Source organism: Corapipo altera, unplaced genomic scaffold (genome assembly GCF_003945725.1).
Source record: "Corapipo altera isolate COAL_440 unplaced genomic scaffold, ASM394572v1 61045, whole genome shotgun sequence".
Taxonomy (NCBI): domain Eukaryota; kingdom Metazoa; phylum Chordata; class Aves; order Passeriformes; family Pipridae; genus Corapipo; species Corapipo altera.
Genome location: NW_020884975.1, coordinates 1,146,144 through 1,158,548, shown reverse-complemented (window position 1 = coordinate 1,158,548; position 12,405 = coordinate 1,146,144). Strand labels below are relative to the sequence as shown.

Genomic DNA, 12,405 nt, shown 5'->3' with positions numbered 1-12,405 from the left:
CTTTCATCCATCTTCCCCCGGTGCAGGACCCTCCGGGACCCGTCCCAGGTCTCCTTCACAGTGCCCTTAATGCAATCTACAGCTTCCTCACGAGGGGGAGTGGAGGGGAAGGCATTGATCTCTCTGACGACCAGTGACAGGAACTGTGCGAAGCTGACTCTGAAGCTGTGCCAGGGGAGCTTTTGCTTGGACATTACGGAATCACAGAATATCCGGAGGTTGGAAGGGACCCAGAAGAATCATGGAGTCCAACCCCCTAAGATTGCCCAAGAATCAGCCTTTCCCTAAGGGTTTGCTAAAGGGGAAGTTTAGGTTGGGTATCAGGAAGAGGTTCTTCACCCAGAGAGTGGTTGGGCACTGAACAGGCTCCCCAGGGAAGTGGTCACAGCGCCAAGCCTGACAGAGTTCAAGAAGCGTTTGGATAACGCTCTCAGACACATGGTGTGGCCATTGGGGTGTCGTGCGCTACGCTAAGAGTTGGACTCCAGGATCCCAGTGGGTCGCTTCCAACTTGGGATATTTTATGCCTCTGTGACCGGCGGCTTCGCCTTGCGCTGCCTTTTGTCCCTCCGCGGCCGCCGCCTCCCCGGCGGGACGCCCGCTCCGCCCCGCGCGTCTGCGTTGCCATGGTGACGGCGGGAAGGGCGGGAAAGCGGCGGGCGATGGCGGCGGGCATGAAGCGGCGGCGCGAGGAGGCCCCGGGGCCGGGGCAGGACACGGAGCGGGAGCAGGAGCGGGGTTGCCTGCGGTTCTGGACCGCCCACAGCTGGGCGCTGGCCGAGCGCTGGACGGTGCGGCACGTCCCCTTCCCTCCCTGCCCCGGTCCCCGCGCCCTGGGCCCGCCGCCGGTGCGGTCCCCATCCGGGCGGGCGGTGAGTGAGTCCCTTGCAGGCAGCGCGGGCTGCGGGGCCCGGCGGGGCGGCGGCGGCGCGGGAGCTGCGGCAGCGGCAGCGAGACGCGTTTGAGGAGCTGCTCCTGAGCATCCGCGGTGAGTGGGGCCCTGTCCCTGCCCCTGCCCGGCCGGCGCCTCCTGCTGCTGTCCCGGGCCTGGGGGGTGTGGGCGTGGGAGCACCGGGGCTCGGACACTGCTGTTTACCAGGATGCTGCTCCGGCATCCCGGTGCTGGAAACAAAATTCTGAAGTGGGTGGGAGGGGTTTGAAGCGATCCGTGCTGCCCTGTGCTGAATTGGGCCTGAAAGGTGATAATCGCGGAATGATGGAGTTGTCAGGATTGGAAGGGGCCTCTGGAGACCACCCAGTCCAATCTCCCTGCCCAGGCAGGGTCATCTGGAGCAGGTGACATAGGAACGCATTCAGGTGGGTTTGGAATGTCTCCAGAGAGGGAGATATTCCGATCTGGAGCAGGGCAGACTGTTCCAGTGCTCTGCCACCCTCAATGTAAATAAATTCTTCCTCACAGTGAGTTGGAACTTCTTGTGTCTTATTTTATGGCCATTGTCCTTTAGGATGCAGCTCCATCATCCCAGTGCTGGAAGCAAACCAGAGTGAAACAGTCCCTCTGCCCTGTGCTGAAGTAGGCCTGCAGAGGGGTTAATGCCCAGCCCCAGCCTCCACCTGATCTTGCTGGGCAGAGCTCTGGGGTTTCTGGAAAAAAAATGAGCAGTCTTTGCCATGGGAAGCCAGGGAAGGGGCTCCCTGCCACAGCTGTGGTGCAGAGGGAGCCTGATGGAAGGCAGCCTGAGTTCCAGTTCTGGGCTTCTCACTGGAAGAGAGACAAGGAGTTCCTGCAGGGGATCCAGCAGAGGGCAACAAAGATGATCAAGGGACTGGGGCGTCCTATGAGGAAAGGCTGAGGGAGCTGGGCCTGTTCATCCTGGAGTAGAGACAACTGAGAGGGGACCTCATCAATATCTATAAGTATCTGAAGGGAGGTGTCAGAGGACAGAGCCAGGCTCTGCTCGGTGGTGCTGAGCAACAGGACATGAGGCAATGGGCAGAAGCTGATGCACAGAAAGTTCCACCTGAACATGAGGAAGAACTTCTTTACTGTGTGGGTGACTGAGCACGGGAACAAGTTACCCAGAGTGGATGTGGAGTCACCCTCACTTTAAGAAGCATCTGGACACAGTCCTGTGTCATGTGCTGTAGGATGGCCCAGCTTGAGCAGGGAAGTTGGACTAGATGAGCCACTGTGGTTTCTTCTAACCTGACCCATTCTGAGATACTGTAAGGAGAGAGACACAGTGTATGAAATGTGTGTGAAAGGGTGGATTTGTATTGAAAGAGAGTAGGGTATTGATGTTCTTTGGAGAGAGCTGAAAGGTCTCAGTCTTGGAGGACTACAGCACCTGGATAGCTGGGGAATGGATGTATAAAGCAGTTGGCACCTGGAATGGTGACATGTGCTGTCTATGGGCAGTGGCCAAGTGCTAAAACACACCACAGTCACAAGTCACCCCACAATCCCAAATCACACCACGGTCACAAATCACAATCACAAAAAATATTCTTTCCAGGCCACTTCTGTTGTCACCAAGCCAGGTGTTGCCACTTAGGAATGGATGGTTGTTTTTTCCCAGCCAGCTAAATTTCTTGTTGGGTTGGCTGTGCCCACAGGGCTGCCGGTTGCCCTCCCTACCCTGCCTCTGGAACTCACTGTCCTCTACAACTCGCTGCTTTTCACTTTGGGAGCGTCCAACTCTGCCATCGAGGGACAAGCAGATGGAATACGCCAGGGGCTCCTCAGGGGTAAGGAGGTGATCCTCTGTATGGGGACTCCTCGGTGCGAGGGGAGCATTCTCTGTGCTCTGGAGATATGTGGTGGGAGCAGACATGCCTGGCTCTGCCTGGAAGGGCTGGAGAGGGAGCGGAGCAGTGGGCAGGCACACCTGCCTCCACCAGGAAGGGCTGGAGGTGAGGTGGCTTGTGGCCAGGGATGATGTGCAGCTGCCTGCCTGCTGCTCCCTGCAGGGATGGGCCAGAGGTTTTAAGGGAAACAAGAGTTTTCAAGGTGTAAGGTGCCAAGTCACAAGCGAAGTTTTGGTGACAGTAGAAAATTAAGTGTTTTCTTTAATTATGATGTGCTGGCTTCAAAGAAAACCCACTGAAATAGGCTGCATGCCTATTTCCTGAGGTGGATCTGCAGTGTTGGTACACGCTTACCGAGGGCAAGTGACCTCAAGAGGACTCGGCAGAGCTGGAGTTGTAGCTCTGAGCCGTGTGTTGTCTCCTGAGTGTGCTGCTGTCAACTCCACTCTCTGAGAGCTTGGTTTCTGTACTGCTGAGGCCAGGCCAGCCCTGCAACCCCACTCCTTCCCTCGCTACAAGGAGCCCATGCTTGCTTGAGGCTTTCTTCCCTCTTGCGGGAGGGTGTCCAACTTGTCTCATGGCTGTGGGTATTTTTGCCTGTTTTGTTTTTTTTTTTTTTTCAGTTCTGGAGGCTTGTGGGGCCTGTGGACAGGATCTCAGCATGGAGGAGCTGTGGCAAAAGGTGCTGCAGGAGGTAACAGTGGAGGAGCTGCAGGCACCTCTGCACCGACTGGGGGCCCTGCAGGCAGCCTGGTGGTTGGCAGCCGGACGCCTGGGAAGCATTGCTGGCCTCTTCCGGCTCCTGAGCACTGCTGAGGTAATTGGACACGGGCAGACGCTGGCAGAGCTGGCATAAATATTGTGTTTGTCATGAAACCCACTCTGCAAAATGTTGTTGTGGCATTTGGACACCTGAAACCATCAGTGCTGCCCAGTCAGCATGAGTAATGCTCTCCCTGGTGTTCCAGCATAGCCTAATGGCCCTGAGTGCACTAATGGATCCCAGAATATTCTGCCTTTTGGGGCGCTGGGACCTCTGTATGTGAGACAGGAGATTTGGGCAGGCTGGAATGGGGCTGCAGATGGACTTGTAGACTCTGTAGGGAACAATCTGCAGGCAGTTGGATGCAGAGGAACTTTCCTGCTGATTGGGAGGCTGCTGAGGGGTCCCACCTTTCTGAAGGCACTCCAACAGCACTTGGATCTGCCTTGCCAGGAGCCCCTTGAGGTGAACCCCACTCTGAGGTGGGGAGGTGCTGCCCCAGGCCAGGCAGGAATCAATGCAGTGACGAGGTTGTATCTGAAGTGAGTGGGTGGTAGGACATTGCTTCCCAGTGCAGAGAGCAATGTCAAAGGGTTTAGTGTTTCCCTGTGCCCTTGGATCAGTGTTTCCTGCTTCCCTGCAGCATTCCCTGCTCTCTGTCCTCTTGTGTTCACAGGACACAGGAAGAGGTCGCTGCAGTGAGGGGCACAATGAGCTCCTGTCCCTGCTGAAGACATGGCAAGTCCCTGCTGAGGGGGCCTGCCTACCTCTGGTACAGAGTGCTGAGGACTTGAAGGAGATCCTCTGCACTGCAGCACCCTTCCTGCAAGGTTTGTGTGGCAAAGGTACTCAGCTTCCCACTGCTCTCCAGTCCCAGGACCCCCTTACCCTGTCCTTATCATGCTTTCTCTTCCCAAGCAAACTGGCCCTTGGGGGTTTCTGGGCTGAGCCTCTGAGTTTCAGCTTTTCCATTCCATATTCTAAGAGCTTCCCTGCTTTTACCCCAGCTGATCCTTTCTCCACACTGTCACAGGGCTCTGCTGCCTGTCTGTGACTTTGCGTAGATGTCTGGGCCCTGCAGTGATCTTAAAACAGAAGGCTGGCAGGGGACTTGTGAGCATTTTCCTTTCTTCTATCTGTCTTCCTGCACGTGCCTCATTGCAAGCGCGTTGTTCCTGTTGGATTATGGTGCTGCAAGAGCCACACAAAGCTGTTGTAGCCTGGTGTCACAGCAGGCAAAGGATCTCATCTGACTGCTGCGTTCTGTCCCACTTGTTTTCTCTCCTTCACTGTTTTGACAACGCCAGCAGCTCTGGGGGCAGCCAGTGCTGCCTTACTGTGCTCAGGCTCATGTGGGGCCTTCCTGCCAGGAGGCAGGGCAGGAGCCCCAGCCCACAGACCCAGAGCCAAAATGCTCTAGGGTGGCACCAGCACTTCCAACAGGGAGGTGGCAGATGTGAGTATGTGAGACCAGCCTCAGAGGGAAGTTTGAAAAGAGGACTAGAAGAAAAGCAAATAACCAGTTGTGATAAATATTAATAAATAAATATTAATGCTTAAGATCCCAAAGCATCCTGCTGGGAAGTGGCCCAGATGTGCTGGAAAGATTCTGAGATCCTGTGTGTGTGCTTCCCCTCTGTCACTGTGGGTGAATGTGAAGGTGAACCTGCCCAGCACCTACCTCTGTCCTTGTTCTGGGCCAAGGCAGATATTTTGGTATCTGGGCTTAGAAGCTGCTGTTATTTCTGCTGGACATTTCCATTGTGTGACTTGTTCTCTTGCAATGCCATCAAAGCAAAGATGGCAGCTTGGGACCATCCTGCTGTTCATTGCTGGGTTTGGAGGGGGTCAGGCAGGTCCCTATGGCACTGGGAAGAAAAGGGCACCATACTTGTTTGGGGACCAGGGAGGGCAGAAAGGCGAACCACAGAGATGTTGGGTCTGTCCTAGGGCTGCAGGAGCTGGAGGCTGGGAACTTCCCCACTGCCCTCTCCCTCCTTCAGGAAGCTGCAAGAGGATTCTGCTCCAAGAAAGTCCTGGCTCAGATCTACACCTGCCTCGGCTGCTGTGCCCAGCGAATGGTAATGACAGCAGGGAGGGGAAAAGCATCTCAGAGCAGGGTGGGAAAGCTCAGGCTGATGCCCACACTGCCTCTCCGTGGTCCTGGGCCACTGCAGGGTGGCAGGGTCCTGAGCAGAAGTTGCCCCCGTGGCCCCAGCCTCCTTGGACAGGCTGCAAAATCCAGGCAGGGATTTTGGCTGAGCCCAAAGGGCTGCAGAGAGAGAAGATCAAAAACCAACCTGAGGAAGGCTGCCCTTGGCTGAAGTGCTGCTCTTGCTTAGTGGGGATCTGTGGGGAAGCAGAGCAGGGATCTGGATCCCACCAAGTAGTAAAGATATGCTTGCAACATGCATCTCTTTCCATCCAACCAGGGCAAGCCTCAGACAGCCCTTCAGCACCTGAAACGGGCCCTCCAGGTCGACTTCCAGTGCCTCTCTGCCCTGTCCCACGCGGCAGCAGTGTACCATGAACTGGGAGAGATTGATACAGAGCTGCAGGCCCTGGCTCTGCTCTACGAGGTTTGTCTGATTCCTCTAGTTCTGGATTGGTTTTTTGCCCAGCAGAGCCTGCACAGAGCTTCAAGCAGGCTTCTGCTTTCTTGGGGTCCCTGAAGTAGGCTACAGCAATCCAGGCATGGTGCTGCTTTCAGACTGTGGGCAGGAAGAAGCTCAGTGAGATCTAAAATTCCTGCTCACCACCTGGCAGTTGGATATTGTGTCCCACTTCATGTTCTTGGTGGCTTGGGAGAAGACATTATAGTCTTGGGTCAGAAAGTATCAGTCTTTTAATAAAGTATATGATAGTAAAGATGCCTTTACAGGCAGATTGTGGCTCTGAGGGGGTGTGTGTTAGCTGTATCAACCTGCCTGGGAGAGCAGGTCACAGCAGTAGACAATGAGTTATCTCTTTAGCTTTTTGAAATCTGTAAGGTACGAACAGAGCTGTGGAGAAGGATCTCTCTCCTTAGAATGACCTGAGATCTGATCTAACTAGGTCTGTGGCTGTAATGGGAGATGGTGTTCCAGGCAGCTCAGAGCACCTTGAACTAAACACCTTAGGTGATCTGGGTGATCTTGCAAATCTTCTGGCACCGTGTGATCAGGAGCCTGCCTGATCCGTGTGTGAGTGATCCTGATGGCTCTTTCTGGAACTGGCTGTGAGAAAAAGTAGCTGTGCTTGTGAAGTGCAGAACTTGTGCTCGCCTGGGTGCATCTCCAGATGCCAGAAGAGACAAGTGGTTGCAGCTGCATGAGATTTGACCAGTGTGGTGTTGATCATATTCTCTGTTCCTGTTTTCACAGGCTCTGGAAAAAAAACCTCCAGCAGCTGCTTCCTCCAGTCCCAATATCCTAATCCAAACAGAGCTGCTTGTCCACACACCAACACTCACTTCTCTCCTTCGCCATCACCACCCCTCTGAAGTGAAGTACCTGCTGGCACAGCGGTGTCTCCAGGGTGGGAGGTAATAGTGCCTCTGGTGTGCTTGCAGCATGCTGCTTGTTTGGGCTCTGCAGCTTTCCCTGTGCTCCTGGAAATGGTCCAGTTCAGTACTGCTGTTGAAGGTCTGCTCAAAGCATGAGTGGTTGTGACCAGAGCGAGTGTGGTGCATGGAAAGCCTGTGGGCTGGCAATCCGGGTTCCACCTGGCTGCTGGCACTTTTGGGACTCCCTCTGCTCCTTCCATCATGTGTTCTGTCCCTGTTGCAGGGTGGCTGATGCAGTGGAACATTACCTGGATTTTCTGGCTCTGCTTCAGGAGGGTCTCCAGCAGCAGGTAGGGGTCCTGGTGAGCTCCTTTGGTGATTCGGTAGATGAGGTTTGAATCTCCATCCCAAGGCCTGAACTCCAGATTTCAGTGTCTAGTTTGAGATGTAAAAGAAATGAAGTGGGGACTGGCCCCCCTGACTTGTGGCATGTCTGTCTTTGGATTCACACCAGAGAGCACTTGCTACTGTTGTTTGGAGAAATAGCTTCCCCTTCCCCATAAAGCTGTCAGCCTGATTTTGGATGTCCTTCACTTCCAGAGTAGGGATTTGCTGCCTTGACTCTGCTGAGCTGTGAGTCCTTCACAGGTTCTGCCTGCTCTGCCAGGCTCCGGTGTCTGTGGGAGTGGGCCTGTGTTCCCAGGTGGGATTGCTCTGCCTGGCTGGGCACTGCAGTTCTGCAGCACTGACATTGCCTTTGTTCCCCAGGTGCCCCTGGATGGTAGCTCAACTCTGCCCAGGATCCCAGAGGTTTTCCTGGAAGCAGCATCCGCCTTGGAGCAGGCTGGGAGGCACCAGGATGCCATAACCGTGTGTGAAGAGGTCATCAGACGGACGACTGACCTGATCCCACGGATGTTACGAGAGGAGGAGAGGCTGGAGCAGCCGGAGTGCCCATTGCCAGGGGCAGGGCTGGTGGGGGAACTCCTGTCCCAGAAGAAGGAGAGTCTGTGCTGCCTTGCCTGGAGAACAGCTGGATACCTGCACCAGGGCTGGGCGTGGGCCAAGCTGGGCGAGAGCAAGGAGGCCATAACGCAGTTCAGCAGGTGACAAAGCCTCACTGGGAGAAGGGGCCTCCCCAGCAGGCAGCACTGGCTGGCAAGGCCAGGGCAGGGCACAGCACTGCACCAGGTCTGGCCTGGCAACACTCCTGACAGCCCAGGAGTGGCTCCAAACCTCCTGCTCCCTCCCACAGGTGCCTCAGTGATCTCCTGCGAGTCCAGCTTCGTGGGCCTGGCACTGAACCAATAGGTGAGGACCTGTGTGGGGCCAGGCTGGGTCAGGATCCGTGTGCTTGTCAGCAGTGGGTACAGGAGCAAGGTGGAGAGCCCAGCATCACCTCTGTCCCAGAGTGCTGAGCTCTGTGCCATGCTGAATCCTCTGAAGAGCCTGGTTGGTTTCGTTGGAGCAGGGTTTGGCCTCAACTCTGCCTCCTCCTTCACTGTCTAGGCAACAGTTAAATGGCCTGTGAACTGGGAAGCTTCTCCAATACAGATTTCAGGGAAAAGATTTGTGCCAGTTGTGCAGATGGGCAGCCAAAGGTCAGGCTGCTGCTGAGGTCGCTGTTCACCACAGCCATGTAACATTGTGAGCTCTTGGCATTCTTCAGTCTCCCCCTCTGCTGCCTCCTGGCCTTTTCCAGCCTGGCAGAGGGACTGAGCATTGCCATCTGTCTGGGGAGCTGGAAGATGAGCAGCCCAAGTAAATCTTTGGCTTGTCCTGACTGCTAACCTGGCTCAGCCTGCTGGGACTAGGGAGGGAATGCCTGGAAGATGCTGTCTCCAGGTGCACGTGTCTTTCTGTGGCAGAGAATGTCCCGCCAGAGGTGGAGGTGCTCCAGAAGATCAGGTTGCTCTCTCTCATCGGGCGAGGTACACAGTTTCTGGAGCTGGGGAGGCACAAACAAGCCCTACTGGATTTCCAGCATGGTTTGCATATCTCTCCAGGTAAGAGGCTGTTCCTTTTCTTCATTTTGGTGAGGAACAGAGGGGATTTCCACAAATTTGTCCTGATCTGCTTTGCTGTCTTCAGCAGGAAGTCCTTATGCTTTAGACCACACTTACTCAGGTGTCAAGGACTACAGTAGGGCCACTAGAAATGTTATGTGAGGCCTGGCCAGCTCACTGCCCTGGAGAAACAGACCACAACTATTGTCAGAAGAGTATATCAGAACCCTGGCAACAACCTATGCCCTGAGACAGCTTGGAAATATCTCTTCCTGCCCCAACCCCAGCCTGGTACAGCCAACTTTCTCCCAGACAGGTCTGCTTTCCCAGAGCGGAGGAACTGGAGTTGTGCTCCATCTGAGGAAGCAGCATGTCCATGCCTGGCAGTACAGAGGCCTGTGAGGGCAGTACACATGTCTTGAGCCCAGCCAGGGCATGTCTAGTGCTGCTCCCAGGGTGATATCCCCTGTTAGTGCTCCAGCTGTGCTGCAAAGGTGTGAGCTTCACCAGAATCTGCCAAACCTGCCAGTCCCGGTCCTGACCGTGGCTCCCTCCCTTTGCGGATGCAGACATGCCTGCAGGGAAAATCCCAACCTGTGTCCAAGGAGAGGTGTGGCACGCTATGCTGCAGGGCTGATGCCATCTGTCTGCCTTGGCTCTCAGCCCCGGGGTTAATTAGAGCCTGTGACACAGCAAGACAGTCTCCTCCATACTACACCAGCTCTCCTCACACTCACCCACCTTGTCTGGCTTCTAAGCTTCTTTTGCAACACCCTGCAGGTCACAGCAGTGCTGAGGACCTGCTCCTCCCCTGCTAAGGGCTGATCCTCCTTCATGTCTTGCAGGTGACCCAGCTGCTGCCTCCTACCTGGTGCAGGCCTTGTGGAAACTGGACCGAAAGCAGGAGGCAGCTGCTCAGTGGCAGAAGTTGTCCCAGAGCTCCCCTGGGGAGCAGGAAGGGAAGGGAAGGTGTGTAGAGAAGGGTGGGATTTCACCTCCAGCAGCAAAAATGGCGTGTCAGGCTGTGGTGACAGTTTAGCTCAGCTCCTCACCTCTGCCCACACCTCTGATGTGTCTGAGGAGCTCTCCTCACAGCTGCTCTGAGGGACCACAGGCTCTGGCTCTGCAGAGACTCCCCAGGGCACAAAAGAGCTCATGTGGAGCCAGGTGGGGAGGGCAGAGGCTGGGGGAGAACAGGGGGTTCTGCAGAACAAATGTCCTAGTCAGACATGTCCCCTTCTCTTTCAGGCCCCTCCCTTTGTACTTGGTTTCGTGTCTGGAGCAGGCCATGTTCCCACACAGTGAAACTCTTGCCAGCACCATACAGGATTACCTCAGGACAGCAGCCCAGGACACCTCCAGCTGACCTGGTCAGTCTCCGGGCTGGCACGAGGCCTTTAATCAGTCTTTCAAGACTCAGAATTACTCTTGGATAAAACTTGATTCCCAAAGGACTAAAACAGATCATCTTTTCTAATAAAAGCCTCAGCTCTACTTAGTTTTAGGCTTTTCTGTGCTGTTTTCCAGAGGGAAACTTTGCAGTCATGGCCTTGTCACTGCCTGGATCTGTACCCCAAGTGTATGGGAGATCAAGGACAGAGATATCTTCATGCCTTGTGCCAGCTCTGTGCTCCAGGCTCCAGGGACCTGGAGTTCTTTCCTATCTCTGCTTTGTGTCCTGGCCTTTTGCTCAGTTGCTGCAGTTTGGAGACCAGAGAAAGGGTTTTGGCCAAAGCATGCAGCTCTGAGGTCTAAATTCCACATGGAATTTCACAGGGATGGGAGCAGGGTGCCTGTGTGTCCCTGGTGTGTCCCAAATCTGTAGCCCCTCTGTAACAAATGATCAGGGGTGAAGAAAAACCTGCCCTCGTCCAGTGCTTGGTGCAGCTCATTTTGGGTGAGGAAGGTCCCTTGGCACATAATCCGAGCTTTTGTCAAGCCTTGCCTCCCACAAGAGAAAAGGGATATTTGGGAGCTGCTGGAAAGGATGAGTTGGGAGAGAGGAGAGAGGACATGACAGAGCTCAGGAGAAGCATGAGGCAGGAGCTGCTGAAGCCTCTGAGCGCTGGAGGGACAGAGAGGCTTTGGGTGGGCTTTTTCCTGCAGTTCCTTTGGGAAAACAGCTGGCCATATCCTGGGCTGCATCCAAAGCAGGGTGGGCAGCAGGGCGAGGGAGGTAATTCAGCTCTGCTCTGGTGAGACCCACCTGGAGCACTGCATCCAGCTCTGGGGTCCCTGGCACAGAATAGGACAGGGACCTGTTGGAGTGAGTCCAGAGCAGGGACACCGAGATGATCAAAGGAATGGATCACCTCTCCTATGAGGAAAGGCTGGGAGAGTTTGGATTGTTCAGCCTGGAGAAAGCTCCAGGGAGACTTTCCATACTCTCAAGGGGCTGCAAGAGATCTGGAGAGGGACTTTTGAAAGAGACATGGAGTGACAGGATGGGGGGGTGACAGCTTTAAAGTGACAGAGGGCAGGGTTAGATGAGGTTTTGGGAATAAATTCTTCCCTCTGAGGGTGGTTTCCCCCAGGCACAGGTTGCCCAGGGAAGCTGCGGCTGCCCCATGCCTGGCAGTGTTCAAGGCCAGGCTGGATGGGGTTCTGAGCAACCGGATCTGGTGGAAGGTGTCCCTGCTCACGGCAGGCGGTTGGAACCAAATGATCTTCAGAGTCCCTCCCATCTCAGGGCATTCCACGATCCCACAGGCAGGACCGCAGGAGCCCCGGGTGGCGGGAACGGCTCCGCATGCGCGCCCCGCCCCTCCTCATTGGCCCTTCCCTGGGGCACCGCCCAATCGCGGGGCGCGGGCGGTCGCGGGGGCGGGACTTCCCGCCCGCATGTTCCCGTCGGTGGCTCTTCGCCTTTGGCCGCCCTGACGCTGTCATTCAGCCGAACGCCGCGCTTCGATTGGCTGCGAGGAACGGCGCCTGGCTCGCGGCGATTGGCCAGAGGGCGCGCAGGGGGCGGGGCGAAGGCGGAGCGCTCACCCTTTTTTCTTTCCCCGCCACCCATTGGCCGGGGCGGTGGCCGGGCGGAATTTCCGATTGGCCGGCGCAGCCTGTTGCTAGGCAGGGCAGGCGGCGTGGGCGGGACTCCCGCCGCCGATGAGTCGGCGCTGAGGCTCAGCCAGCGCGGACGCCCCGGACCCGCCGCCCGCCACCCGCGACCCCCACGACCCTCCGGACCCCCCGCCCGCCCCGCGGACCCGCCGCCCGCCGCCCCTCGCCCCCTTCCCCGCAGCGCCATGGCCTCGGGATCCGAGTAAGTGCGGCCCCCGTCGCCTCCCCACGGGCTAGGCCCTGCCGCGGCCTGGGCCCGGCGCGGCCCGCCCGCCTCTCCCGGTGCGGCCCGCGGGCCCCGGGCGGGCGGCAGTGGCGCC

The 12,405-nt window shown here is 56.4% G+C and overlaps 2 protein-coding genes across 5 annotated transcripts in view; both read left to right on the top strand.

Annotated features, from left to right (window-relative positions):
* The first annotated feature begins 1,865 nt into the window (after positions 1-1,865).
* FANCG (FA complementation group G) lies at positions 1,866-10,520 on the top strand. Of its 4 annotated transcripts, none has more exons than XM_027665433.1 (12): positions 1,866-2,709; positions 3,393-3,586; positions 4,209-4,362; positions 5,483-5,613; positions 5,965-6,111; positions 6,895-7,055; positions 7,300-7,366; positions 7,785-8,122; positions 8,272-8,327; positions 8,885-9,022; positions 9,868-9,991; positions 10,271-10,488. In XM_027665433.1, exons 1-12 carry the CDS (start codon positions 2,523-2,525, stop codon positions 10,386-10,388), a joined length of 1,815 nt encoding a protein of 604 aa, XP_027521234.1. In that variant the 5' UTR covers positions 1,866-2,522; the 3' UTR covers positions 10,389-10,488. The 4 variants fall into 4 exon arrangements, with proteins under 4 accessions (XP_027521234.1, XP_027521233.1, XP_027521235.1 ...); XM_027665432.1 differs by having other exon boundaries at positions 4,209-4,377; XM_027665434.1 differs by having other exon boundaries at positions 4,209-4,377; positions 9,868-10,034; positions 10,271-10,451.
* A 1,662-nt stretch (positions 10,521-12,182) lies between these two features.
* The window catches only part of VCP (valosin containing protein), a 22,475-nt gene continuing 22,252 nt past the window's right edge, over positions 12,183-12,405 (top strand). The window contains exon 1 of the mRNA XM_027665335.1: positions 12,183-12,287. Within this exon, the coding sequence (XP_027521136.1) occupies positions 12,271-12,287 (17 nt within the window). The 5' untranslated portion in view covers positions 12,183-12,270. The remainder of the gene's footprint in view (positions 12,288-12,405) is intronic.

What these genes read in the sequence shown, in the direction of transcription:
- FANCG (XM_027665432.1), top strand. Translation starts at nt 2,523, where the DNA reads ATGGTTGTTTTTTCCCAGCCAGCTAAATTTCTTGTTGGGTTGGCTGTG. An exon ending in ACGCCAGGGGCTCCTCAGGG is followed by an intron (nt 2,710 to 3,392) that starts GTAAGGAGGTGA and finishes TTTTTTTTTCAG; the next exon opens with TTCTGGAGGCTTGTGGGGCC. An exon ending in CCCTGGCTCTGCTCTACGAG is followed by an intron (nt 6,112 to 6,894) that starts GTTTGTCTGATT and finishes CTGTTTTCACAG; the next exon opens with GCTCTGGAAAAAAAACCTCC.